At 47.8% G+C, this 27,552-nt stretch overlaps 1 protein-coding gene across 2 annotated transcripts in view; it reads right to left on the bottom strand.

The window, feature by feature from the left end:
• Nucleotides 1-21,346, bottom strand: part of Gmpr (guanosine monophosphate reductase) — a 36,726-nt gene extending 15,380 nt beyond the window's left edge. The window contains exons 1-4 of one of the 2 annotated variants that reach the window (XM_050144036.1): nucleotides 21,221-21,346; nucleotides 13,266-13,385; nucleotides 10,774-10,857; nucleotides 7,040-7,213 (exon numbers count right to left, since the gene is read on the bottom strand). In XM_050144036.1, the coding sequence (XP_049999993.1) occupies nucleotides 7,040-7,213; nucleotides 10,774-10,857; nucleotides 13,266-13,385; nucleotides 21,221-21,229 (387 nt within the window). In that variant the 5' untranslated portion in view covers nucleotides 21,230-21,346. Of the gene's footprint in view, nucleotides 1-7,039; nucleotides 7,214-10,773; nucleotides 10,858-13,265; nucleotides 13,386-20,357; nucleotides 20,654-21,220 lie in introns of those variants that run through there. The other variant, XM_050144035.1, reaches the window with a different exon arrangement.
• Between the last annotated feature and the right edge of the window lie 6,206 nt (nucleotides 21,347-27,552).

The raw sequence follows: 27,552 nt of genomic DNA, 5'->3' as shown, positions 1-27,552 counted from the left end.
CTTAAGGAACATCTCAACACTGGTCAGATCAAAACAAAATCTTCTAGGGAACCCCAAATCCATAAGCAATGAAACACAGTGAGCTGATCAAAACCCCCTTAGCAATGGCCATAAGCTACTTTGGCATCTGTGAAAGCCCTGGAGAATCTCTACAGAACCCAGAAAGTCACGGTTAGAAAACGGATCTTCTCGTGATTGAGAAAACACCCGAGGGCTGGGGTTCCCACCTTGGTAGAAAAGGGCAGGCAGGCCCTGCTGGGCCATATGCCCCTGGGCACAGGCTCTGTCTACAAATGGAGTGAAGCCTCGGCCCTAAGAATAGACCAGCAAGCCAGGAAGTGGCGGAATCCATCAAGCGCGAGAATGCATCTGCTCTGGAAATAGTACAAGCTCTCTGACTGCAGGAGCTTGAGGGAGCAAAAAATAGGCCTTTCATTACAACTCACTGCCCCCATGGCGTCTTCAGCTGGTGCTCAGGATGCCTGGCAACCTGCCCTGACTGGATGTTCACAAGCGGGCCAAGTCCCATGTTGCAAAAATGCAGCCTTGCTCGTTGTACTCCCACCAAAGCCCAAGTGGCCTTTCGCTAGATTAACTCCCTGAGGGAAATAATCTTCTTTTTTTAAAAAACTTAAACAAAATAACTTGAACTTCACAGAAGAAGGTTGTGAGAAAGAGGTGCTGAGGCCAGCTTGAATGGAAGCCCCAGCTGCCAACAGAAAAGGATGGCAGATGTCACAGAAGGAGGATTGGGACAGGGTTAAAGGTAGCGCTGTTTTCCTGTAAACTCAGCTGGGGAGTGTAAAGGCAGAATTAGAACCATCTACACAAAAACCAAATGCATGAGAGTAGATGATCCAACCAACAAAGAGCCAGCTAGAGAAAAGCACGTGTAGCTGTGACAAAGGGTGACCGGCTGGAACATATGCAGAACTCAGAAGCACTATAAGAAAAAAAACGCTGATCTAATCAGAGAGTGTACTCAACTTCAGTAATAACAAAAATTAATGTGCCAGTGTGAGCCTGATTATCATATATCAAATCATCAGTGGTTATAGACATAAAATACTAAGAAGAAAATATCACATAAGCTCTCGCTACTGGTGAGATGTCCTTTCTAGCATAGGTTTCCTGGAAAAAAATTGAGACCACAAAATAGGATACATCCCTTGTTCCATGAGCTCCGAGATTCTCTCTCAATGAAACCATCACAAGCATGACCAAAGAGTTAGCCACCAAGATGTGTCCTTCCCAAAGTGAAAAACTGTGAATCTGTCCCACAGGAATGGATCATCTGGAAATCACTGAGACTCGGCTCAGACAAAAGAAGACAAGACCATATCAGAAATAGATATAGCAATTGGGCTTTGGCGTGAAGTTTCCAGTTCTGCACAGGTGGCCCCTTGGTGGGCAGGGAGGGGCTGGTCAGGGTCATTAAGTGAGTGTGTTTTGTGTCAATACAAAGCACCTTGTGTAGGGAGTGGACACAGGCTTGAGAGTGTGACAGTCCATTGGTAGCATGATACGCCCTGTGTGTGATAGTTTAATGCCTGTTCACTTCCTGGACTATGTGCCCTGATCTGAGGCACAGAGACAGGCAGGAAGCTGTTCCTGTCAGGCACCCCCACTATCCCAGGGTCATGAGATACCCAAAATATCCCGAAAGCTCATAGGCAAAGGCTAGGTCTACAATGCAGCAGTATTGGCGGGTGGGACTCGGGGGAATTGAGGGTGCTATTGTCTCAATAGGTTCATCCATTGATGAATTCCTGACTTCTCAAGTTCTTTGGGGGGAGGATGTGGGAATTTCAGGAGACCAGAGCCTGGTTAGATGAAGTGGGTGCTGAGGACATGTCCGTAGGGTGTGTCTCATCCCTAGTCACCTTCATCTCCGAGTCTCTGCTTCCCTATGAGGTATGTGGTTTTACTCTACCAAATACACCCTGCCATGATGTTCACCTTGACACAGACCCAGAGTTATATGACCATGACCTGCAATTTCTGAAACCCGAAACCAAAACAAACCTCACTTTTTCTCAGGATTTTTTTTGTTGGAAAGCAGATTAATAGACCCAGGGAAGCAAGGCAACTTGCAGCTTCAAGGCCCTAGTCAAAAATGAAATGATGCCCGGGCCTAGTGGCACACGCCTATAATCCAACCAATGTAGGAAGGCAATCAATAGGATCACAAATTTAGGGCTAGTGGAGACAGCTTAGTGAGGTCCTGTCTCTAAATATTAACAAAGATGGCTGAGGGTGTGACTTAGTATAACATTCATCTAGTATTTTTAAAGGCCTGGGTTCCATCCAGGGCTGAGGGGAGAGGGGGGCAGAATAAAAACATCCCTGTCTAAGCATATGAAACCATAGGTTCAATGCCCAAAAATGAAATTAAAAAAGAAAAAAAAGAGGGGAAAAGAAAATAGACATGCCAAGTCTGTATTAACCCAATTAAGAGCATCTAGAATGATGAGCAGGAAAATACTGAGGAATAGTTAGCCCCTCCCCTCAGGCAGCACCTTTGCCTTCCCTTCCCCAGTTGGCCAGGGGTGAACAGCAAGGCAAGGAGCCCTGGCCTGGTGCGAGGCCAAGAATTGCCTGCTTGGGCAATGATTCTAAAAGCACTCAGCATTCACCTAGTGCCCTTCAGCTCGAGAACACCGGGCAAATGCTAATTCCTCCCCACAGTGCCTCTGGAAGCCAGAGAAGAGAAATTAACATTTTCCAAACCACAGAGAGCCAAGGCATGAGCGTCAACTGGAGGTTTCCGAATAAACGGCAAATTCCAGGGGTCAGCGCAGGCAGTGAATAGCTTAGGAGTAAACATCTACCTTGCCAAAGTCTTCAGTTCATTGCTGTGGAAACCGAGCAGAACCACGAAACTCCCCCTGGCCAGCCAGCAGGCACTGCAGAGTCCTGCTGCTGGAGGTTGCCTAGAGGCTTCTGGGAACTTACTACCCACCCCCTTTCTGCCTGGCTCCCGCTTGGCAACCCCTGGCTGTGCACTTGCAGCACGGGCTTTCCCTGTTTCCCATCCTCCACTCCTTCCTGTCCTCCCAATCTCCCCTGGCCTTTGTTCTTGAGCCTGGCACACAGTTCACCTCAGTCTGCAAACAGGCCAAGTGCGGCCCTCACCACCAGCCCGCCGTTTTAAGCTTGCAATATCTTGAGAAGTGGGGGCCTATCTTTATTTCTGTGTGCTTGGATGTGTGTATATGAGAACGCACATGTGTGTGCCTAAGTGTGGGGGCCAGAGGTCAACCTCATGACACCATCCACCTTATTCTTCACGATGGGGGCCTTTCCCTTTTTACCCGATGCGCTCCCATTCAGCTAGGCTGGCTTACCAGGGAGCTCCAGGGACTTCCCTGTCTCTACCTCCCAGGCACTGAGGTCACATGTACCCATTTTTGTTTTCTTTTTCTACACAGTTTCCGGGACTCAAACTCAGGTCGCTATGCTCGCATGGCAAATACTCCACCAGCTGAGCTATGCCCCTGCCCTTTCTCCAAACTTCTTAAAGCAATCCCACTGCCCAGGTCCCACCTCTCTTCCAGGAGTCACTACTCAGAGGACAGGCTTTCAATGCAATGTACTACCTAAAAGCAACTGAGCAACTACTGGGGTTTACTGTATGGGGAAAAAAATAGCATGTGCTATGTGACCCCCACAGTTATTCTCCATTTCTTAGTGTCCTAGTGTCCTCAAACTCCTTTTCCCTTTTCCTGTAGGGCTCAGGTCATGAGCCCTTGGACTTCAGGGATGCTGTGGTCTGAATGTCTTGTGTCCTCTCGAATGGCGTAATCCTGAAGCCTAAGCCTCAGGACACTAAGATGAAGAAATACGGCCTTCAAGAAGGTGCTCTCATAAATGGGATGGCTGCTCCTTCGAGGACTGAGGGAGCACATGTGGACGTGTCTGCAGTTAGGATACAGCTACAAATCACCTATTCAGGAGCAGAGTCACCAGACAGGGACAGACCTTGGTCCTGGATTGTCCAGTAAGTTTCCGCTGTTTATCAGTCACTGGGTATATAGTATTCTGACAGCAGCCGGAATGGAGTCGGACAGGACACTGGGCTGGAGAGTTCAACAGCGCTGCAACTAGTTCTCAGGTGGAGACAGAAGACTGGAGCCAGAAGGGCCGCTAGGCAGTAGTTATCACAGACCCAGCAGAGAAAACAGCAGGGAGGGTGTCAAATGCATTACGGGGCCAAAGATGACATGGACGGCCTGGCCATTCACAGAAAACTTGAACCAGACTGACTCAAGCGGTGTTCTTTAGAAATGCGTAGGTGGCAACATCAGACAGCTGCCAAGCAGGAAGCAGTCACTATGAGAAAACCTGAGGTGAGGAGTAGGGGCCTCCGGGTATAGGGTCACTGAAGTAGGGCTTATAACTCCCTATTAAACGTCCCTGTTTATGCACTGTTCATAATTTATAAGGTTACCAAAGATGTGAAACAGAACCACTAAGCCACCTCCTTAAGCCTGTGTCATTTCCCACTAATCCTCTGTAAGCAACCTGCCCACCACAAGGGCAGTAAAGGGAAGCAGTCTCTCGGCCATTAACCCTCCATGTTCGCAGAGCAACTAAAGCAGGGGAGGTAGATCTCACCCCTCCAGACTCTTCCAGACCCCTGCAGACCCCTCCGGATCACAGCAGCCTTCTCTCCCTGTCTCATGGAAGCCACGAAGGGCACTGTATCTCCAACAAATACATGTTGAGATTTCTCTATGTCTGACCTGGCATCAGAGAAGTTAAGTTTACTGTCAAGTGCTATTCACGGTCACCACATCCCCGCTGGGGATCAGGGCTTCTCTCCTTCTGGAATTTCAGATTTCTCTTCCCTCTTTCTAGTGGCCTGGAAGAAAGGTACCACAAAGGCTAGGGCCGGGGCGCCAGGTGTGCCTGAGTGGTACTGGGGCACAGGAAGGGACAGCAACTTCACCATGCTCCAGTGCAGGCCCAAAGTCAGTCCCCCCAACTAGTGTACCTTTTACCCCATACTGCGGTGGCAGGTAGACAAGGACAAGGGGATGTCACCAAGTCTAAACGTACAGCATAGCGGATGGGCTCTCCCTTCAGGGCTTCCTTCCAAAAGCAGTTTTGTTTGTTAATGCAGCATTGATTATAAATCCCCAAACCTAAAAACAAATCTGAGATTTTTGGTTTTCAAATTTATTTCCTTTTATTTTATATGCCTTGCCTGCAGGTACTTCTGTGTAAGAATGATAGATCTTGGAGTTAGAGACACACAGTGGTGAGTTGCATGTGGGTGGGTGCTGGGATTTGAAACCAGGTCCTCTGGAAGAGTGGTCAGCCATCTCTCCAACCTCACAAATCAGAGTTTAAGATTCCTGGTCTGTAGTAGATAACTGTTCCTAGTCTTTACCAAAATATTGGAAACAGGAGAGGAACCTGGCATCTCCCTAAAATAGGCTGAGTATTTATGGATGTAGGGGAAAGCTAAACTCTTACTCTTGCATGCAACAAACACATGGGTGTCCTCCCAAGCCTTAAAGAATTTCCAGCAGAATGTCCTACAATTTAACTCTGTTCAGATGGTACCTGGAGATAGTTTCAGATCCCACAGATTGGATGGAGACGGTGTCAGATCCCAGAGATTGGATGGAAATGGTATCGGATCCCAGAGATCTGATGGAGATGGTGTCAGATCCCATAGACCTGAGCTTAGTCCCAACCCAGAGCAGTAGGCTACCTGTAGCTCCTAGCTATCTTGGTTTTAAATCCAAGGTTTGATGACCGCCTTCTCAGGTCATTGGCTGGAGCAGCTCACAGACTCCCACACAGTGGCTGGCTTTCTAGCTCAGCAAAGTCTACAGAGGATGTAGAGAAGTCAGATGAAGATCTGTCTCAAGGGAGGGTAAGACCTAAGAGGAGCTAGGTCAAGAATCTGTGTCAAAGACTCAACAGAGAAAGATGCTCCTGGCATCTTGATCATTAAGAAGTCAATCTCAGGAAGTAAATTGCAAGGGTATGAAGGGGCTCCCTAAGGGGTTCAGGTGTTGAAGACTCAGTCCTTAGCTGGAGGTACTGCCAAGAGGTGACTGGATCAAGAGGGTACCGACTTCACTAGTGAATTAATTCACTAATGGGTTCACAGGGAGGCAGGCTACATAAAGTACTGAGACCACACTGAAGAAAGTATGTGGACAAGGGCATGTCTTTGAAGGGGAATACCTTGACCCTGACCCAATTTCTTCCAATGAGGTGGTTTCTGTATTACTTAATCTTCTGTTGCTGTGATAAAGCACCATGGCCAAAAGCAACTTAGCAAAGAAAGGCCCCTAAAGAGACACTGAACTCCACTAGCAGAAACTATACTTTTCTACCAACTTCCCGACAGGGAAACGTGAGGCAAACAGGCTTGAAAAGACAGAGGTGGCAGGGGTAAACCAGGCACTGGTCATTCCCACATACCCTACTAATGTAGACCAGGAAAGACAGGTATAAATACAAGTTTTGTCCCCCTAAAGTCCAACTGTAACTCTAGTGATGACCACCTGCTTTTAGCCTTGAAAGAATCAACACAGCTTGAGTGAGTAAAGGTACTAAGAGTTGGGAAAATATGGAAAAGTCACCAAAGGTCTTCGATATAACGCTGTCTCAGCCAAGCTACCATCATTTATTGATTCTCATAAAATTACAGTCACTGAGTCTAACCCTAGTGGCACAGCTTTCTGCTGACGAGCATGGGTGGGGTGGAGGGCAACATGCTGAACTGAAAGCCTGGCATGTGCTTCCAGTTTTAAAATAAATACATTCTACCAAGAGGTGGTGAAGATCCCCCTCTCTTTTTTTAAAGGTCACATCTGGTAACAGACAATTTATCAAAACTAAGGAGCCAACATCCACCATGTTAACCAGGACTCTATTCATTTTTCAAAGGCAAGCTGGTTCTTCAGGTCTTCCATTTCCTGGGGATTCACAACTCTAGCAACAAAAGCTACGCAAAGGCACAGACCCCTCCCCTAGTACATAGCTGGCTTCCTTGAGGGTCTCCCATCAAACCTACCATGATGGTGTGTTCAGGAAATTTGGATCGGACCAGTTTCACGAACTCCACAAAGTGTTCCGAATACCCGTTGGCCACATCCAGGCAGATGAACTTCACCTGCGGCACGGCTTCCAAGATGCGGTTCATCTTCTCCAGATCACTCTGCCCACTGCCCGAGCTCACGGCTACATGCTACGGCAAAGGGAAGCAAAGAAGGTGTCACGAACGGCTATATTCAAAGGAAGACGCTCCTCCATCCGGCCACCCTCAAGGTTTACCCTGAGCAAACACGGAGGCTGTGTTCAAGAAACTTAAACAGCAGCAGAGGTAAAAGGAGACCTGCTCCTTCCACGGTCAACCAAAACTTCTGGTTTTCTTGCCCACCCTTGACTTACACCCATCCCTGAAGCTGGGACTCAGCAACAAAACCTCCCAGCAAACACATTTGGAAATATTCAAGACCTTGTCTTCAGCTTCTTCTACTCAGTTTTCTCAAGCTTGCTGGGTAGAACTCTGTGTTGTACAGCTACTGATGCAAACGTATCCTAGGGGGAAACCTTACAGAAGGGCACCATGGGACGTTTCCAGAAAGAAAAAGTGTGGCTGGATATGGAATATGCCTCAACTGGAAGTGGGCTGTCAGTGATTCTCTTCTACCGACTGAGCTCAAGGGCAGTCTGAGCTACACCATATACTAAATGATTGTTAGTATTGTCAACTTGAGAGACTCTAGAATGACCTAGGAGTCAGGCCTCTTGAGCATGCCTTTGGGAGATTACCTTGTGCGCAGTAATTGAGGTGGGAGGCCTGTGGCATCCTGAGATATATGTAAATGGAGCAAGGGGGCTGAGCAGCAGCATGCGTTCATCACTCTAGGCTTCCTGACTGTGGATACATGTGACTCGCTGCTCCAAGTTCCTGCCACCTCGACCTCCGTAGCCTGACAATCTGTACCCTTGAACTGTGGGCCACATTAAATGTTCCCTTAAGTTGCTTTTGACAGAGTATGTCACCACAGAAATAGAGGGGGAAAAACTAAAACATCATAAACAAGTAAATAAAACCAGGGCCTGGAGAGACAGTTCAGTGGTGTCGAGTGCTTGCTGCTCTTACAGAGGACCCAGGTTTGGATCCCAGCATCCCACACGAAGGCTTACAACCATATGTAACACCAGTTCCTGAGGATACAACACCTTCCCCTGGCCTCTGTTGGTACTAGGCATACATGTAATGCACCAGACACGTCCAAGCAAACACACACATACAAATAAGTCTTTTTTAAAAATCTACACCCAGGTTGATGTGGGATTTTTGCTGTTTTGTTGTTATTAAGCAGTAGGATGCAATACCTAGCTTTATGGCATTTGCATTGTATGGGCCATTACAAGTCATATAGAAGTGATTTAAATCTATAGGAGAATATGTATAGGCTATATGTAGATTTATCTGCAGAACTTGAGCAACCAAGGACTTTGGCATATGCAAAGACTATGGAGAGATACTCTGAACAATATAGCAAAATGAAAAACTTTATATCGAGCCAGAATTATTCTATCTCCTAAGCTAACGTTTTTGTAGTGGAAGCCCACACCTAATTAAATCATAGTGACAGCAGCAGCACTCGAAATCATTATCTCATCATAAATGATCTGCCCACAACGAGGCGGGCCCAGACCTCACTGCTGGATTTGGCTTAGAACCAGCAGAATGCACTGGATAGGAACTCAGTCATCTTATGGGAGGGCTTATAGATATCATTTTAAAACACCCATTTTCTTAGAGGAGCAGGGATACAGAGACATAGCAACTCAGCATGGAAGTCACCTAGACTGGCTAATTTTATGTCAACTTGACACATGCTACAGTCATTTCGGAAGCAGGAATCTCAGTTGAAATAATGCTGCTACCGGACTGGCCTATAGGCAAGCCTGAGGTATATTTTCTTGATTGACAATTGACACAGGAGGGCCCAGATCACTCTAGGCAGTGCCACCACTGGGCTGGTAGGCCTGGGTGATATAAAAGAGGCAAATTCTAAGCCAGTGAGCAGTACTCTTCCGTGGCCTCCGCTTGCTTCAGTTCCTGCCCGTCTTGAGTTCTGACACTCACTTCCTTAGATGACGGAGGACACAATGCACATTCTGTAAGATGGAATAAACCCATTCCTCCACAAGCTGCTTTCCCACAGCAACAGAAACCTTAAACTAAGACATTATCATGAGTGCACAATGATTTTTAGCATATTCAGTGATATCGTTATTATAGAACATTTTACTGGTTTCAAAAAGGGTTTTAATTTTTTTTTAACAGGTACTGAATCTAGGGTGTCATATACTTTTGAATCCTTACAGATAAATCCTGGCTGAACTGCATCTCAAGCTTCCTTCTTCCTCCTTATTACAGAGACAGGTCTTACTAAATTGCCCAGGCTGCCCCTGACCTTGAGTTTCCCCTGCCTCAGCCTCTTAAGTATCTGAGATTACAGGCTATAGCACCAGGCCTGGCTCCAGAGGAATGTTAGGCATTACTCTTTTAATTCCTTCCTCCTGCTTCCAGGCCCAGGTAACCATGTCTCTGAGTATTCGCCTACCATGGGCACTTAGCATCAGTGAAATCATTCTTGTTGGTTTTTGTGTTTGGTTTGCACTTAGCAAAATGTTCTCAAGGTTTGTTCGCACTTGAATATGAGTCAGTACTTCCTTCCCTTCTGTGGCTGAACAACAGCCTATCGTACTGACAGATCATATTTCATTTATTTGTTCATCAACGACACATTTTAGTTGCTTAGTTTACATTTTCTACTTTTGGGCTATTGTAAATATCATGAGCATTCATGAATAAGTCTATGTGTGAATACATGGTTTCATTTTTTCTAGAAATAGAACCACTGGGTCACATGGTAACTCATGCTTACTCTCTTGAATGTCTTAGTCAGGGTTATTATTGTTGTGACAAATCGCCATGACCAAAGCAACTGGGAGATGAAAGGGCTTATCTGGCTTCTGCTTCGAAGGAAGTCAGGGCAGGAACTCAAACAGGGCAGGAACCTGGAGGCAGGAGCTGATGCAGAGGTCATGGAGGAGTGCTGCTTACAGGTTGGCTCCTCCTAGCTTGCTCAGCTGGCTTTCCGAGAGAACCTAGGACCACCAGCCCAGGAATGACACCACCAATAATGGGCTGGATCCTCCCATCAATCACTACCTAAGAACATTCCTACAGGCTTGCCTACAGCTCTATCTTATAAAAGCATTTCCTTAATTGAAGTTGCCTCCTCTCAGATGACTTAGCTGTGTGAAGTTGACATTAAACTACCCAGCACTAGGAATTTTTAGGTCATCGAGAAGGCAGCCTCAGCACCTACACGCCTGCCAACTACATATGAGCACTCCAACTTCTCCACATCAACACAACTCACATTCTAATGACAGCCATCCTAGCAGGGGTATAGAGTACTGAAATAAAAGGCAGTTTGTTACAATTAGGACCCCTTGTCTGTAGCCAGGAAAAAGCACTTAGATTGGGTTCACCTGGAAACTCCTGACAGGAAGCGAGGCCTTCCCCAGGCTGTGGTGATGGATGCTTTTAAAGGCGAAGCTGTCCTCACAGGGCATCCTGGCATTTGCTAAGACCCCACGAGGCAGGTTTCCTCAGCAACGCTCTGGCAGCGACCCACCAGCCTCCAAATACTTTTGACATCAGGGAAGACTTTTCTTCAACTCTGCCCTTGTCACTAAAACGCATCATCATCGTACCTGCAGACACTCGGGGTGGTTCTCCGCAAAACGTCTCCAGTCTTCCAAGGAATAATGCTTGTGAACGGCTGTAAACATGGCGTGCTAGGAAACAAGACAGTTTGTCAGGAAGGAGCCAGGGAAGGAGGCCCTCCACCTGCCTGCGAGATAAGCCCCAGACAAAACCATCTGCGGCTGCCATTCAGGCCTCATTTGCTCTGAATGTGTTCCTAGCAGCCAGCAAGCAAACCAAGGTGCATGCGGTGAAACAAGGGATCACAGAAATGCTCTCCAGCTCCGACAGGATGTAGACAATGTGTGTTCAGCCAGGGATAGTCTGCCAAGAGGCAAGAATAAAGGAGCTTTTCCACCCAGATGGCTCACCTAGTTTTTGCCCACACCCAAGGCAGGTCAAGAACATATAGGTAGACGGTCCTCCAGACCAGGACAGTGACCATCCTAATGCAAGCTTCTGCTCAGCCAAACAAAGGACCTTGCCCTAAACCCAAAGCCTCCACCAATACACAGCCTAAATGCTTTTTTCTGAAAGCTAGGAAGGGAGGGCGTTATGTAAATAATAACTCTACATCTTTGGCTATTGAACCAGACTTGACTACCATGGGGCCAACGCTTTGCTGACACAATGGGATTCTCAGAACAGCTTTGAACAGAATTATTGTTGTAAGAGAAATGGGACTTAAGGAAGTTAAGAAATATATAGCAAAGCTGGGTAAGGCTAAAACTCTAGCACTCAGTGCCCTGAAGGCTGAGATGGGAAGTCTGGTGGCAGCGGAAGACCAGTCAGAGCTAGAGGACAAGATGAGGGGCATAGGGCAGAGGAGGAAGAAATAATTCATTTAGCAGTCAACATCAAACGTCCCTCCTCTGAGGCTTCCTTTCTGACTTCTGAGTCACCCCACACCTCCAATGCCTTACTCTGAAATTCTCTGACTCCCTTAATTCACACCGTCTGCGGATCCTAAAAATAGAAAACTCACGGAACCCACACACGGCGACCTCTGCCAACGCAGGCGATGGCATTCCCGGAGAACCTCCCAGTGGAAGTGGGAGGGGCACGGATACCACTCAAGCGCACAGACAACCCAGACGGGTGTTGCTCCCTGAGCCCCACACCCATTTATACTGTTAATTGCTATCAACGATAACTATAGTCAGGCACCTGAGAGAATCAACTTCCACAGAGGAAAGGTTCGTTTTGGCTTGCTCTGTCGAAGGGTCCGTTGCTCTTGGGGCTGTGGCACGCCAGCATATAATGGCGGGAGTACAGAGCAGACCAAAACCATTCACCTTATCCCCAGTCAGGGAGGAAGGACGAGAGAGGAAGACACTGGGGACCCACACTCCCTTTCAAGGCCACTCCTAAAATGACCTAAAGACCTCCTGCCAGGCCCCATCACTTAAGGGTTCTACTGCCCGGAAAAGTACCACCTTGGGAAAATCCCTTTAACACATGGACCTTCAGGACACTTGCTCCCGCCACAGCTCCCGCCGCAGCATGCACGGAACATCATCACGAGCAGTCATTAATAAGACAAGCAAGGATAAGTTTGGGAGGGAAAACCACCACATCCCTTTAGCAATTCATTCATTCGCCTCAGACCCCTCTCTGCAGAGCTGACAGTCACACGACAATCCTCAGTCAGATGGATGACCTCCAACTCCACTTTCTGAGTTTATAATTTGAGACTCTCTTCCCCCCTCATCGCCGCTTGATAACGAATCCAGCGCCTCCCGCAGTCAGACCTGCCACCCACAGGGAGCTGCTTTTCTGACTAATTGCATTTATACGAGCAGAAACAGATACACATCTCCACGCTCCTCATCAGGAGACACTCCGGTCTCCGAAGTGGAAGATTCTCACCCCCAACACACAGCTCTGTGAGGCAGCAAATACCTATGACTGGTGTCCCTCCATTTCTCCTGAGGCCAAGACACTCGTCAAAAGACACCCTGAACTTGCCTTGGGGTCCATCGTTTGAGAGATGTGTCCGGCAGATTCTGAACTCACTTTGGGGTTATGCCTTGCCTCTCTACTTGACTGAAGGCCCTGGGACGAGATGTCCCTCCTCTTTCTCTGTCTGCCTCAGTTTCCTCATCTGCAGAAGAAGGCTACCCCCAAGAAATTATGATAAGAATTGAGAGATACATTTACAGCGTAAACAATAGCACCCCACCAACACAGTGCATTACGTGCTACATGCAGAGTGGCTGTCTTTGTTTTTAAGGGGATGGGCCTCTTCCATATGGCATTCATCCTGCTGCCTAAGTTCCTTTTGAAAGCCTAATTTTTAAAACCATCATAGGTATCTTCACAGAGGAAACAGCTAGACCATTTCACAGAGGACAGAGTTTATATGTGGCCTATCTTCTGACTACAGAAGCAGGAAAGGCATGTCTCTTGTAACAATCAGATTCAGTAAGGAATGACTCCAGGCACCTGACGCACACACAGCCAAAAAGCCGAGGATGTAGTGACGTAGTTGAATTCCTACCTGTGACATCACCACAGCCATCTCAAATGTCCCCACAGTGTCCATGTTGGCTACAATGATGGGAATCCCTGAGTAGGTCTGCTTTGAGTTTCGAAATGTAAAGGTTCGCTCAAGATCCACCTGTAGGCAAAAGGGAAAGAAATGAGAATAAGCTCTTTATGTAACACATGCAGGATCCCCAGTGTTCAGAGTGGGTGGGGAGGACACCAAGGATGGGTTTGTTCCTCAGTCCCTAGATTCTCTTAGGGCTCTGACCCGGTGTTCCAAGGACAGGACAGCCCCCAAGAAAACCAAGCAGCAGGCTATACCCACATACAAAAGCAGTGGCTATACCCACTGCCCCCACACACCCAAATAAGCCACCGGATATTCTATGAATCCCAAGATCTATGTGAGATCTTTCCTTCAGCAGCCTCCCAATATCTCTGCCATCTTCCTTCCTCACCTTGTCTCACTCTGGCCCTAAGCACACATAGGCACATTATTATTTCCCCCCACTTCCAAGCACTGGAGGGTGTTGGGATATAATAGTTGAAGATGTGTTAGATTTGTTTATACTGTGGAATATTTGTTTAATGATGCAAGGATGTGTTGTTGCATTCTATGCTGCATTTGTTTAACTCTGTAAAGCTGTGTTACTTTGCCTGTCTAAAACACCTGACTGGTCTAATAAAAAGCTAAATGGCCAATAGCTAGGCAGGAGAAAGGATAGGCGAGGCTGACACATAGAATAATTAGGAGGAGGAGTCTAGGCTCAAGGGAAGAGGGAAGAGAGAGAAAAGGAGAAGGACCGGAGGATGCCAGGGGCCAGCCACCCAGCCACATAACCAGCCATGTTATATAAGAAGTAAAGAATGGTATGCAGAATAGAGAAAGGTAAAAGCCCAGAGGCAAAAGGTAGACAGGATAATTTAAGAAAAGCTAACAAGAAACAAGTTAAGGCCAGGCATTCATAAGTAAGAATAAGTCTCCAGATGTTTACAAGCTGGCTGGCAGGCCACCAAAGAGTAATAATAAAATAAATAAATAAATAAATAAATAAATAAGCACAGAAGGGCCCATTCCTCTTCTAGGGAGATCCATCCACTCTTCCCAAACAGCAGTGACCTTGCTTCCTGCTCTTGCCAGGCCCTTTCCATTTCACCATTCACCTAGAACCACACTCCAAATTTTACCAGCACTAAGCCACAACCCTTAATCCCTTCGCCTTTCAGGCTCCAGCAGCTGGTTGGTAATTATGAGAGCTGGGAGGAGATACAGTGCAGCCATCTGTTTCTGCATAGAAACACTTGTTCCTCTGACTTGCAGACAGCTGTAGGGAGGGCCCACCAACTCTCCTGGAACTCCAATTTCAGTGTGCACGTGACTATGAGCTGTCAGGAACCCAGTCTGATGTTCAGCCAGGACTGTGGGCTTAGTAGGATGGTGTGCTAGAGCTGGGTCTGAACAAAAAAAAGCTGGCAGAAGTCAGGCAGTGATGGTGCACGCCTGTAATCCCAGCACTCGGGAAGCAGAGGCAGGCAATCTCTGAGTCTGAGGACAGCCTGGTCTACAAAGCAAGTTCCAGCACTTTTTACACAGAGAAACTCTGTCTCGATAAACAAAAACAAACAAACAAAAAAGCTATCAGAATCAGAATTCCCCTTGTGACCTGGGGCAAGTTTATGCTTGAGATTATCACAGAGTGGCTATTCCAGAGACTCCATTTCTCAAATTCATGTCTGCCTGGGTTTGACCAGTGGATACCAAATGAGAAACTGGAGGATGCTGGAGGACAAGGGTAAGGTGAGATCCAGAACCCCTCTCCTTTGGGCAGCTTCTGCAGGGCTGCTGCGGCCCCTTCAGATCTGTCCGTGTACACTCCTGGTTCTAGTTTTCCCAGCAAAGCCCACCCCCCCCACTCACTGCCACCCTAAGGTGCCATTGTCAATCTCTCAGTCACATCAGGAAGAATTCTGGTCGAGATGCCTCAGTCAGCATGAGAGCCTCAGTTAGGAGCCCCAGCCATGAGGAGATGGGAGGTGGAACCGGTGGATTCCTTAAAGCTCTTAGGCCAGGCTAGTCTGATAAACAGTCAATTCCCAGACTTTGTCTCAAACAAAAGACAGAAGGACCCTAAGGATCCACAACCTAAGATTATCCTCTGAACTCCATATATGTCTGTGCACACACACACACACACACACACACACACACACACCCCACACACAGTGTGGATTAATAAATCTATTGTTTGAAATATTCTGCATCATTCATTCCTTTGACTGGACCTGGACCCTGGAGGTAGGTGTGTGGCCAAGGTGAACTGGCAAGAAAAAACTTGAACTTTAGGCTTCTAAAATAATTTAGTCCTACATGCACCCTGGTTGCCTGAGGACCAGCAATCGCCATCTTCAACTAGTATTCTCTAAATGTTTCTTTTGTTCCATTCCTTCCAACTTGCACTTTACAGTCTGAATTAAGTGGAAGCACACTGTGCTGTATCCCAGAGCCGTTATCCTTATTTGTTTTTTTGCTTCTCCAAGTCCGGAAGGCTTCCTGGCTAGCAGATGTCATAAAAGGGCTGTGCTGGCCCTAAACAGCAGTCAGCGAGAGGAAGCGAGATGCTGTAAGTCCATGAACCTCCTAGGCAGTGTTCACCCCTTCCTGAATGTCCTCAGTAGGAAAGCAGGTCCTGCTGACACCCTGCAAGCTGACTGAGGGAGGCCCCTCCTGGCAACTCTGCGCTATTAACTGACCTTCCTGCTCTTTGCCCAGACTGAAAACAATCAAGAATTCCTGGTCTCAAATACTCTTGTAATTCTGCCCAAGATGCGTTGGAGGAAAGAGCCTCTGTCCCCCATGAGATCACAATGGCTTTTTCTTGGCACACCAAAACCTATCTACATCACACACACACACACACACTTCACAGAAAAGGGAAGCTTTGACAATGAACCCTTCGCTGCCTATCTTCACAAGGCAGGTTCTTGGGGCTGGAGGTGGGGAGTTCAGCAACAGAACTTGTATTTAGCATATGCCAGGCTCTGCCAACAAACCCCTCTCCCCCAAAATGACACAAGGCAGAACCTTCCCACTACTGAGTTCTAAGAATGAGAAATGAAAGTATCTGCCCTAACCTTATCTACCCAACACACACACACACCCAAGACAGTCCACTCGCTCAGAGAGATAAATGCTATCCCTCCAGCTTCCCTGGCCTTTACTCCACCACAGCGGCTGAATGCTCCAGATACAGCACCCCCAAAGCCCCACTCAATGTAGCAAACTCCCCTCCCGCACCCTCACAATAGCTTCTTGTCCTTTTCGGTGAGTCAGTTTGATCATTACCCAGCATTCTGCAGGTCTAAAGTACACACCGCCACCTTTCTGAGCAGTTCAGTGTAGTGAGTCAAGCTCCGGGAGTCACTTCAGGAGATATGTGCTAACCTCCGCCACTACCCTAACAAAAACAGTCACACCTGGACAGGACAGGAAGGGACCAATATGCGGTGGCACAGGGAACCGGCCCTGCCTCCCACCCACACTTCCTTCTCAATTCCTTAAGGACACACAAGGCAATGCCTGTATGTTAAGCTCCTTAGACACCAACCAAGGCATGCATGGCCAGAAACAACTGCCACTTGGTTTGGGGTAACAAAGGGTACTCTAGAAGCATGCCTGGCCTTTGGGAAGACATTCTGGGAAGCAGTCCACAAAGGCCCCAGGATCAGATTGAAATCTCGTGGGGAGGGGCGTCCAGTGCACTGACACCTGGAACGGGCCTTCTGGATGCTGATGTGGTCCAGGCAGCTTCTGCATCAGATAGGGCACACAGCTCAGCACCAGTGCGAGCCACAGTCTCTGAGTGAAAAGCGCATCATTTGTCAGGGCAGTGCTTCCCACAGAGAAAGCCCTCTTGATGAGCTCGGCAAACATGTCAAGACTGCCCCAAGCTGCATCCATCAAAGCCTCTGTGTTGGAAACTGTATATTTTTGGAGTGTCTCCCTAGGTGAATCTGCTGCACTCATGACTAAGAACAAATCTGGGCAAATCTAATTCCACAAAGCCAAGTTTACATAGGCCGTTACGGGTTGAATTGTGGCTCCCCCAAATGACACCAAAGTCCTAACGCTAGTACCTGTGAACGGAACCTTATTCGGAAATAGGATCTCTGCAAGTGGCCAAGTTGAGATGAGGTCACGTGGGGGGTGGAATGGTTCTTCTCAAAAGGGGAAACACTTGGACACAAACACACTGAAGGAGGACAGCTTACTGAGGTGATATTGGTTGAGGGTTAGATGGGACATCTACATGCCAAGGAGAGCCAGAAGTGACCAGCAATCCAGCAGGAGCTGGGGAGATGCGTGGGGCAGATGCTCGCTCCATCTCACAAACAGCTTTCCGGAGAAACCTACCGCATAGACACACCTAGGTTGGGGGGCTTCCAGTGTGCCCAGCTGGGAGATAAAGCCTCTTGACCGAGTGGCCTCTTCTGTAATTCTGTGTCATAGCAGCCCCAGGACACAGTGTCAAGGCAATAAAATAAGTAGTGACAGAACTCAGACTAAAACTGGAACCTCCTTTCTTCTGTATAGTCTCTCCTCCCTGTCCTGTTCTCTATTCCCTATGGGTCGGACTGTTGCAGATGGGGACCACTAGCCCCATCTCTCCTTAATGGTCCAGCAGTTATTATGGAGCTGTTAGCAGATGGGAGGGCGTTTGCATTTGCCCTGTCTTAGGACAAGCGGGTGGTTCTCTGCTGCGAATACTTTCCAGTATCCAGCTTTCAAATCCCACATTAATATGTTAAAAAAAAAAAAAAAAAAGAAAGCAAAATTCTCTTGTTGGCTGGGGCAATGGTTCAGCCTTTAAAGTGCGGGCCATACAAGCATGAAGATCCAAGTTCGATCCCCAGAACCCAAGAAAAAAAGTTGGGTATAGCAGCACACATGTAACCCCCAGGGCAGGTGTGGGGAGGGGAGAGGGGGGTGGAAACCAACAAAGATGCTTGGAGCTTATTGGCCAGACTAGACTGCTTGGCAAGTTTCAGGCCAATGAAAAACCCTGCATCGAGATCTTTTTAAAAAATAAAAAATGATTTAAAAAAAAAGGTGGACAGTGCACGCACATGTGTGCGCACACACATACATGAACATGTACACACAAGCAAAATTCTTACTTAAGAACTGGGCTCGGGTGGTAAAGCCAGGGTTGGCTCCCCTGGAAGGACACAAACCCCATGTGTATCGGATAAATTCAAAAGTCTTAACGCAATCAACCCATCCCGGGGCGCTTAATTACAAGACAACAAAAGAAACACTGAGATGGAACATCAGCGAGGCTAAGGTGGTTCCTTGAGCAGTGCCAGGCAGGCAAGTCACATTAGGTGAGCTCATCCACCCAGCAGGAGTGCTCCAGCCCCAGGAGGCTAGCCCACAGACAATTGGAAGAGCCACACCACTTAACACTTCCTCACAAAAGCTACTGCGTGAGGACAATCCTCAAGGGCACCAGTCCTCACTGCGATGGGTATACACAGATTGCAAGATTCAATCCATGTGTGGACATTAAGAGTGGCAATCAGCACAAATTATAAAACCAAGTGAGGCATGACATCATACCGTTCACATAAATATTAATATTGTACCTTCTCCTCAAGAGTCTTCCTAGTTCAGAAAACGCATAGATCCTCGCTTTGTGCCGATAAATATCTATTTATAAATAAGTGGCTAACACCTAAATAAATTTTAAACAAACATTAAGAAAACAAGCAATGAGGCCGCCAGATTATTCACCCTAGTCTGAGTTTAGTTACTTACTAGCTACCAGTTTCTCTAAAACAGTCCAGGTGTTTTCTCTAGTGTTATTTTTGTTCCAAAGGCTTGCCTGGTTCTTTGGCATCTGAAAGTACGCGAGGAAGGACAGGCCCAGGGGCATCTAATCTGGATGGATAAGGGTCCATTCCCCCCCCCCCCCCCATACACACACCATCACCACTTCCTGTCTAGAGCAATTCTGGTTCCAAGCAGCCTATGCCCCTGCTTAGGGAAAGTCACTTGGTTCTACTTGTTCATTGGCTAGCGCAGGAGGCGGACCTAATTCGGTAGCAACCCTCAGCTGGCAGCTGCAGGCTTGGCAGTCCAGCCTGGGCACCTGAACGAGTTGTTTGCTGAGGGGATTTATTTCTGGTCTTGTTTGCAAAGCACGAGGGATGGGCGGGCTAACTGGCTTAGCTCCGTCGTGTTTACCCAAACTCAAATCCAGTCCTTTCAGGTTGTTTCTCCTTTCCTCCTCCCACCCCCCTGAGAGTGGCTAAGCCACTGTCCAGGAACAATACTTCTCCAACCGGCTCCACCTTTCCAGAAAACTATGTGTCCTTTAAGTTCTGACCTCGGCAGTCTCCCGACTCCACCTTTTTCCAAGCTTTTCTCCCAAATGGCCCGAATGACCCTCACCCCAGCGCGTCAGTTTGCCTCACTCCGGGCTGGGACTGCAGACTGTCTGGTACCGCAGAGTGACACCAAGAAGCAGGTCCCCAAGCTCAGCACCCGCAAGACCATTTAAACTCAAAAAGAAAAATCTTAAACTTGAGTGCTGGGGGCGCCCGGTTTTTATTGTTTTGTTTTGTTCTGTTGTGTTCACAACATTCCACCACAGGACCTAATGCTAAATCAGCAGAGCCAGGTCCCAGCACCAGGGGACACTGCTCCGAATCCCGAGAGTCTGCAGTTGAGTTTCTTTTCCTTTCCATCCTAGCCTCACCGTTTCCTCTCCTCCCTGAGTGCCCCTCCTGAGAGCCATGCCTTCTAAAGTCACCGGCTACTTGATTGGTTGATCTTAGCTGCTCTGCGGTTGAGTCTCAGTATGAACTTCCCCAAGCCCACCAACGGTAGACAGACGCATTTATAATTCCAGGCCCGAACTAGGCCCCCTTGTCACTGACCCTAAAGACAGTTCAGGTGTAAGAGAAAACCGACTGGCCTTCCCCTTTCTCAGAGCGGGGAGAGGGTGTGACACCTCTGCCTCTGGCACAGATGAGGCACCCTGTGCCATCCCCTGCACCCACTTCCCCCTTGCCAGCCCGAAGGCGGCATGCCAGCAGCCCCCACCTCGGCTCGGCTCTTGAGGCTGCTCCGCTTAGGTCGCAGCAGAACATCCTTGAAGTCGAGTTTAAGGTCTGCATCTATGCGGGGCATGGTGCTGGCGGTGTGCGGCGGCTTCCTGCGGCGGAGGCTGATGCCGGCGTCAGCCAGGAGCTGCGGGGCGCGTGCGTACAGCGACGCCGGGATGGCTGTGCGCAGACCGGTGCTCCGCAAGCCCGGTACGTACGCGGTGTTCTTATGCCGGTGTGCTCCGAGCCCCCGGCACGATTCCACGAGCCTGGCGCCCGTGGGGCGCGCCCCGCCCCGGCCTCTAAGCTCCGCCCATAGCCTGGTCTCCTGGCTGAGCCCCTCCTCCGGGCCCAGCTCCCTCAGCCTAAACTCAACCAGCTCCTTCTGCCTAAACCTAGCTGTGAACCTGGACTCTGCCCGGCAGGACCCTAAAACCTCTCTCTGGGCCGGGCTGAGCCAGCGAGATGCGTGCGAATTAGAGGAAGACAAGAGACAAAGTCTCCCGTTCCCTATAGTGTACCCTAGTCTGACTCATTGAGGGGACCAAAGGAGAAACCGGGGGAAGGGGGCATAGTATGTAAACCAGGATGGCCTCAAAATCAGAGAGTTCTGCCTGCCTTTGCCTCCGTGGTGCTGCCTCCTGAGTGAGTGCTGGGATTAAAGACGCGAGTCACCAAGCCTGGCTGTAGAATCTGACCTTTATCCACGGCAAAAACGTCAGGTCCAATGGGAACTCCCGATCCCCTCTCCGCGGGGGGGGGGAAAAAAGAGCAGGCCCACTGACTTAGTCGAAAATGACAGTCTGAGCTCAGCGCCCCCAGAACTCTGGCAGGGTAAACAAAAAGATAAATCAAACTTACATGCAGCATTCCTCGGGGAAACCCCGAGAAAGGGTCACTTCCTTTGGTGTATACCTGTGATAAGCTAACCTCCAGGTGGCTCCAGCCCCTAGTAACATGCACTTCTTATGAGTGCCAAGACGCCCACGAGAGCCTTCAGGTTCTTCTCATCTTCCCAGCTCCTCCCCCACTATGCTGCTCCCCAGCTAATCCACCCTCTTTCCTCGGCAATGGCAACGTAATGGGCAGGACTCTCCCAGCATTTTTTGCTCTCTCTCTCTCTCTCTCTCTCTCTCTCTCTCTCTCTCTCTCTCTCTCTCTCTCTCTCTCTCTCTCTCTCCCCCCCTCCTTCTCTCTCTGTCTCCCTCCGTGTCTCTTTTGCCCCCCTGTTATTTTCTTACCCCCCCCCATAGCCCTAGCCCTAGCCAGTCTGCTTTTTTTCTTTCTCTTCCAGATGCCCCTCTGGCTGTTCTCACCCCCCCCACACACACACACACCATGTGCAATAAAAACTGTGGTGGTTTGAATAAGAAGAGCTCCCATTGGCTCATACGTCTGAAGGTTTAGTAACACAGAATGGAATCCTTTGAATGGATCAGGATTAAAATGTGTGTGTGCTTTGTTGGAGGAAGTGGGCCACTGGGTTTGTTTCTGAAGCCCATGCCAGGCCCAGTGTCATTCCATCTGCCCATACTGTCTGTCATGATGACCCTTTTATAAGAGGTGCCTTGGTCCTGGTGTCTCTTCACAGCAATAGGACAGTGACAAAGACGAGAACCTTCTCTGGAACCACGGGGCAGCCATCCCATCACCTCAGCGATTTCTTTACTGCACACTCACTTACAAAAAGGTTAAGGATCTTGGCTTCCCTAATTTCACTCCCAGTGTGCCCACCACCACGCGTTGAGCCAGGCCTCGAGTGTGCTGAAGAAGAAGCCACTGGGAGGTTAGCAAAACAGAGGGCGGGGGCAGTGTAACTCAGTGACGAAGTGCGTGCCCGGTGTTCCAGCTGGAGCAGAAACATGAAAGAGGGAGCAGAAAAAAAGGAAAATGAGACTTATGTAAATGAAGTGTCTTGGGGCCTCTACCTAGTTTGAAAACTTGGCTACGTTCCAGTTGGGTGACCTTGAGGGTGTCTAACTTGAGTGTTTTCATAGGGTGAAAAGAAACATTAGCGCAGGGGTGGTGGAACGAGCCTTTAAGGCCAGTACTCCAGGCAGATCACAGATATCTGTGAGGCCTGCCTGATCTACATAGCGGTCTACATAGTGAGTTCCAGGACAACCAGGCCTTTATGGAGAGACCCTGTTTCAAAAAAAAAAAAAATACAATTAATTATTTGACAAATTTTAGCTGTCTTAGTTACTTTATATTGCTGTGATAAAACACCCTGACCGAGAGCAATGTGGGGGAGAGAGGGTTTTTTTTTTTTTTTTTTTTAACCCACAGGTTACAGCCCCTTATCAGGAAAGTCAAGGCAGTTACTGAAATAGATACTGTGGGAGGCATTCCCTTTGCCAGCTTGCTCGCCATAGAGAAGCTCAGCTGGCTTCTTATGCCCAGGCCACCTGCCCACAGTGGGCTGTGCCCTCCCACATCAATCATCAATCAAGAAGATGTCCCACAGACTTGTCCACAGAGCAATCTGATTGAGGCAGTTCCTCAGCTGAGGCTTCCTAGGTGACTCCAGCTTGCGCCACGCGGACAAAGCCTTACCGGCTATTTGGAGTCACATGTTCCTTATATTGTAGAGCCTCGATTGCTAACTGCACCTGACGGGACTTGTCAGCAATAGCAGGAACAGAGACACAGCACCATGCTGTCCCTTGCGGCAGCCCCAATTAAGTGTCTTACTTAGCATTAACCATATATCCCATTTTGGTGGATAGACTGACATCTCAAAAGGGCACTAAGAAACGCCTCCCTTTCCATGTTTTGAATGGGTGACGTTATAGGGTACCTTGGGTGTGATTACAATCTGATGAGGCTATAAAACTTTTTAGTTTTGTTTCAGTGTGTGTCCTTTTACCAGAAATGTGGCTAAAGAAGTTATTACTAGAAAATTGCAGGTTCACAGCTGGAAAAGAAAAAGCAATTTAAAGAAATGTCCTGAGTTTCTTTTCTGTTGCTGTAATAAGATACTGTGACCAAGGCAACTTATAGAAGAAAACAGAGTTGATCTGGGGCTTACCGTTTCAGAGGGTGAAGTCCGTGACCACCAAGGCAGGGGCAGGCAGGTAGGCATGGTGCTGGAGCAGTAACTGAGAGCTTAGATCTTGATCCACAAGCACAAGGCAGGGAGAGGTGGGGTGGAGGGGTGGAGGTGGAAGAGAGAGAGAGAGAGAGACTGGGAACAGAATCATTTGAAACCTCAGAGCCCAACCCCAGTGACACACCTCCTCCAACAAAGCCCAAGGGCCCTAATCCTTCCCAAACAGTTCCTCCAACTGGGGGCCAAGCATTGAAATATTTGAGCCTGTGGGGATCACTCTCATCCAAACAGCCACACAAATGTTCATCCTGTTGGAATTTTTGATTCTCAACACGGTAGGAGACTTCAGCCAGACTCCAGGGTGAGCGGCTCCCTTTCCCTTTCCCGGTTCCATAATTTCCCGTCTTTCTAGCCTGCCTCAGGACCACTTTCATTTCCTTCCTGTTCTCTGCAGGCTTGCCCATTCTCTGGGAACTAGCATGTGGCCCAGCTCATCATAAAAACCCTGCTGCCCAGTAGTCGCCTTAACACAGGTGTCCACAAATGATGGAGGTCTTAGCCCATCCCACGTGCTCTCATTATCTTGCCCCCCCCCCCAAGCTCATGCATTTTCAGGGAAGGAAATCAAGCTTATCAAAGAGAATGAAAATGACCATACTGGGGCCAGCCAATGAAATATTTAAGGCCCTTTACAAACCGTGGAAGCCAGCCAGCGAAATAAACAAACAAAAAAGCAAATGTGCTTTGTGTTCATTGTCACGGTCTTAAAGGAAAGCACTGGGGGGGGGGAGGGTCTGTCCTCAGGTACTCTCTGGTACCGAAAAGACAAACGTCCACAGAGGTCAAGCCTTGTCTTCTCTTTCTGGAATAGTCTATCTGTTCCTTTAAAAACTCTGTATGGGTTCTAATTCTTTCCCACACAGCTGTGTAGATATTTCCTTCAGACTGGAACAGTCTCTTCTGGAGAGAAGAGGTTTACGGGCTCAGGAAACAAACAAGACTCTCAGGGTCCCTCCCTGAGTTACATAGGCTACATGCAATTTCTGGGGAGAAGGGGACCCCAGTGCCGTAGCTGTCTACAAGTCCCACAGGAGCCATGGGGCTCTTCTGAGTTTGCCTGCTCTGGGCTGGGACTTTTCAACAATCCAGCTGATTTTGAGTCACCCAAGCTCCTGGATGTAAGGCCAGTAACGTCTTTTATTGGTTTACCAAGCTGGATCTAGACATATACTTCCCAGGAAGAGAACCCTGACACAGGCCATCAGGGACTCTGCTTCTATCTGTGTCTTCAATGCTTTACAGACACCAGCATGTTCGTTATCTGGCTGGCAGAGCCAGCTTCTCTATAGACTTATACAAAACACAGGTTCCAAAGCCTGGACCCCACCCAGGGTTATTGAAGTAAAATTTGCATATCGTCAGATTCTCAGTGATCGTTATGCTTGATAAGACAGGAAACTCCCAGCAAGGCGGCTGCCCGGGGTCATTCATTAACTTTTATAAATACTGACCGAGCAGCTGGAGCCACATATGTTAGGAAGAAACCGTATTTCATTGCATTTGCTTTATCTTTTTGCTAAATAAGATTTTTTTTAAATCACATTTATTTTATTTTTTTATTTTTATTTTTCAAGACAGGGTTTCCCCGTGTAGCTTTGGAGCCTATCCTGGAACTTGCTCTGTAGACCAGCCTGGCCTCAAACTCACAGAGATCTGCCTGTCTCTGCCTCCCAAGTATTGGGATCTAAGGCATTCACCAACACTGTTTGGCTAAAATCACAATTATTTTATTTATGTTGGGGTAGTGGGGTGGGTACAAATGGAGGCCAGAGAACAACGAGCTTTGGGATTGAAGTCAGGTCTTCAGGACTGGCAGCAAGTGTGCCTACCCACTGAGCTATCCTGCCGTTCCCTAAATAAGATTTTTAAGCAATAACCTAAACAAAAAAAAAAAAAACAAATTTTAAAATGTATATTAATAGTAGTTAGAATGTTAATTATAATTAAATAGTAACTAAAAATTACTCAGAATGCCCAGATTGCTACTTCTGTGAATGAATCAAAACTTCTGCCAAGGGACCAACAGTACATATTTAACACCAGCTCCTTCCTCTGAGTGACAGGCACCTTGCAAAGAGTTTTATTCTATTTTCTTGACTCATCCTCACAAACCCTATGCCATTAACACCCTGGTCACCATCACCATCATATATACAAATGTGTAAACCCAGGCTTATAAAACTCCCCAGTCAAACAGGGAACTGGGCAGGTCAGAGCTAAGTCAGGGACAGCTTTGTGCCCTGACTTACATCACAGGACATCATACGATATCTCAGCTTCCAGAGGTTTCTTTGCGTCTATGAACCCCAACCGGTTTTTTGAATAAGATATTTCAATAACTTCTCACTGAAACTGAGCAGTGAAGGTAGACCACCACCGCCGCTGAACTAATCCAGCTGATTTTGTTGTCAGGGAGACCACAGATATTTGCATACTTCACCTCAACTCTTGAGGTCACTCAGGTTGAATTCTAAAGCATAGCATCTATCGAATGTGCTAGGAGAGCTTGCCGGTTAGTGAGTTCATGAACAAACTCTCGCGTGACTACAGCCCAGTTTGCTCACGTTCTCACACCCATAGCTCAGCACATTTACTTCCTTTTGTACTTCTTAATTTTCTATTATATCCTTTAAAGCATGAGTTTCAGGTTTGTACTTACAGACAAACTTTTAAAAAGTTTTCTATTGATTTTTTTTTTGGGGGGGACGGGGAATTCAAAACAGGGTTTCTTTGTGGAGCCCTGGCTGTCCTGGAACTCACTCTGTAGACCAGGTTAGCCTTGAACTTGGAGATCTGCCTGCCGCTGCCTCCCAAGTGCTGGGATTAAAGCTGTGTGCCACCACTGCCTGGCTGCTCTAGAATTTTTAGAGTGTGGCCCTGTTACTATATTTGTTTATGCTCGATTAAGGAAAAGAACCTGAGAAATAGCTCAAAGGTGCCCATGATGCAAGGGAAGGTGAGACAGCGCTGTCCTGGTTGAACCAGATCCTGTGTTTCCTGAGGTCATGAATTTTATTTTCAGCCCTGGAGCTGAGGTCTGGTTGAAGTAGATGCTTCTCTGTAGGCTGCATCCCTGAAAGTAGGTGCATAGGAACAAAGAAGGAATAAAAAAAATAGCACTCAGTGGTGGTCTTGTGGTAGATGCTATTTAACATTGATTCATTTTCATCTGAGCCAAGGTTTGAAGTAATAATTCCCTGCCCACACTAAGTGTGCTGGCTAGTCTTATGTAAACTTGACGCACAAACCAGAGTCATCTAAAAGGACGGAATCTTAATAAAGAAAATGCCTTCATAAGCTCCAGCTGTAGGAATTTTCATAATTAATTATTGATGAAAGGGGCCCCACCCATTGTGGGTGTGCCATCCCATGGTTGGTGGTCCTGGGTGCTCTAAGAAAGCAAACTGTACAAGCCATAGGGAATATGCAAGCCACAGAGAGCAAGCCAGTAAGCAGCATGCTTCCATGGTCTCTGCATCAGCTCCCACCTCCAGGAACCTGCCTTGTTTGAGTTCCTGTCTTGACTTCCTTCAGCCATCAACAGTGATGTGGAAGTGTAGGTCAAATAAACCCTTCCTCCCTAGCTTTCTTTTGGTCATGGTGTTTTGTCATGGCAACAGAAACCCTAAAAGGCATCCTGCTCTAAAAAGGCCTCATTCTTAGGACTAAGCAAGTACACGGGGCACCTCTGAGAGTCAGACCTCCATCATCCTCTTTTCCTACAAGGCTTGATGATACATGCCTGTAATCCCAGCACTCAGGAGGCAAAGGCAAGAGAATTGAGAATTGGATGCCAAACAGGGTTACATAGCAAGACCACATCACCATCTCCCAATATATGCTATTTTTCAAGTCCCAGAATGGCTTCTTAGAGTTGAGGACGTGTATGTCTATAATATTGGTTCATTTTAACATGGGCAATGGGTTTTTGAGCCTACTGCATGTATTGGTTTTGTGGGAGCCTAGGCAGTCTGGATGCTCACCTTATGAGACCTGGATGGAGGAGGGTGGTCCTTGGACTTCCCACAGGGCAGAGAACCCTGATTGCTCTTTGGGCTGACGGGGGGGGGGGGGGGGGGGG

Source organism: Alexandromys fortis, unplaced genomic scaffold (assembly GCF_014885135.2).
Source record: "Alexandromys fortis isolate MF-2015 unplaced genomic scaffold, M_Fortis_MF-2015_v1.1 scaffold_1, whole genome shotgun sequence".
In the NCBI taxonomy this organism is placed as follows: domain Eukaryota; kingdom Metazoa; phylum Chordata; class Mammalia; order Rodentia; family Cricetidae; genus Alexandromys; species Alexandromys fortis.
Note: the sequence above shows the minus strand (reverse complement) of the source record. Positions and strands in the feature narration are given on the sequence as shown.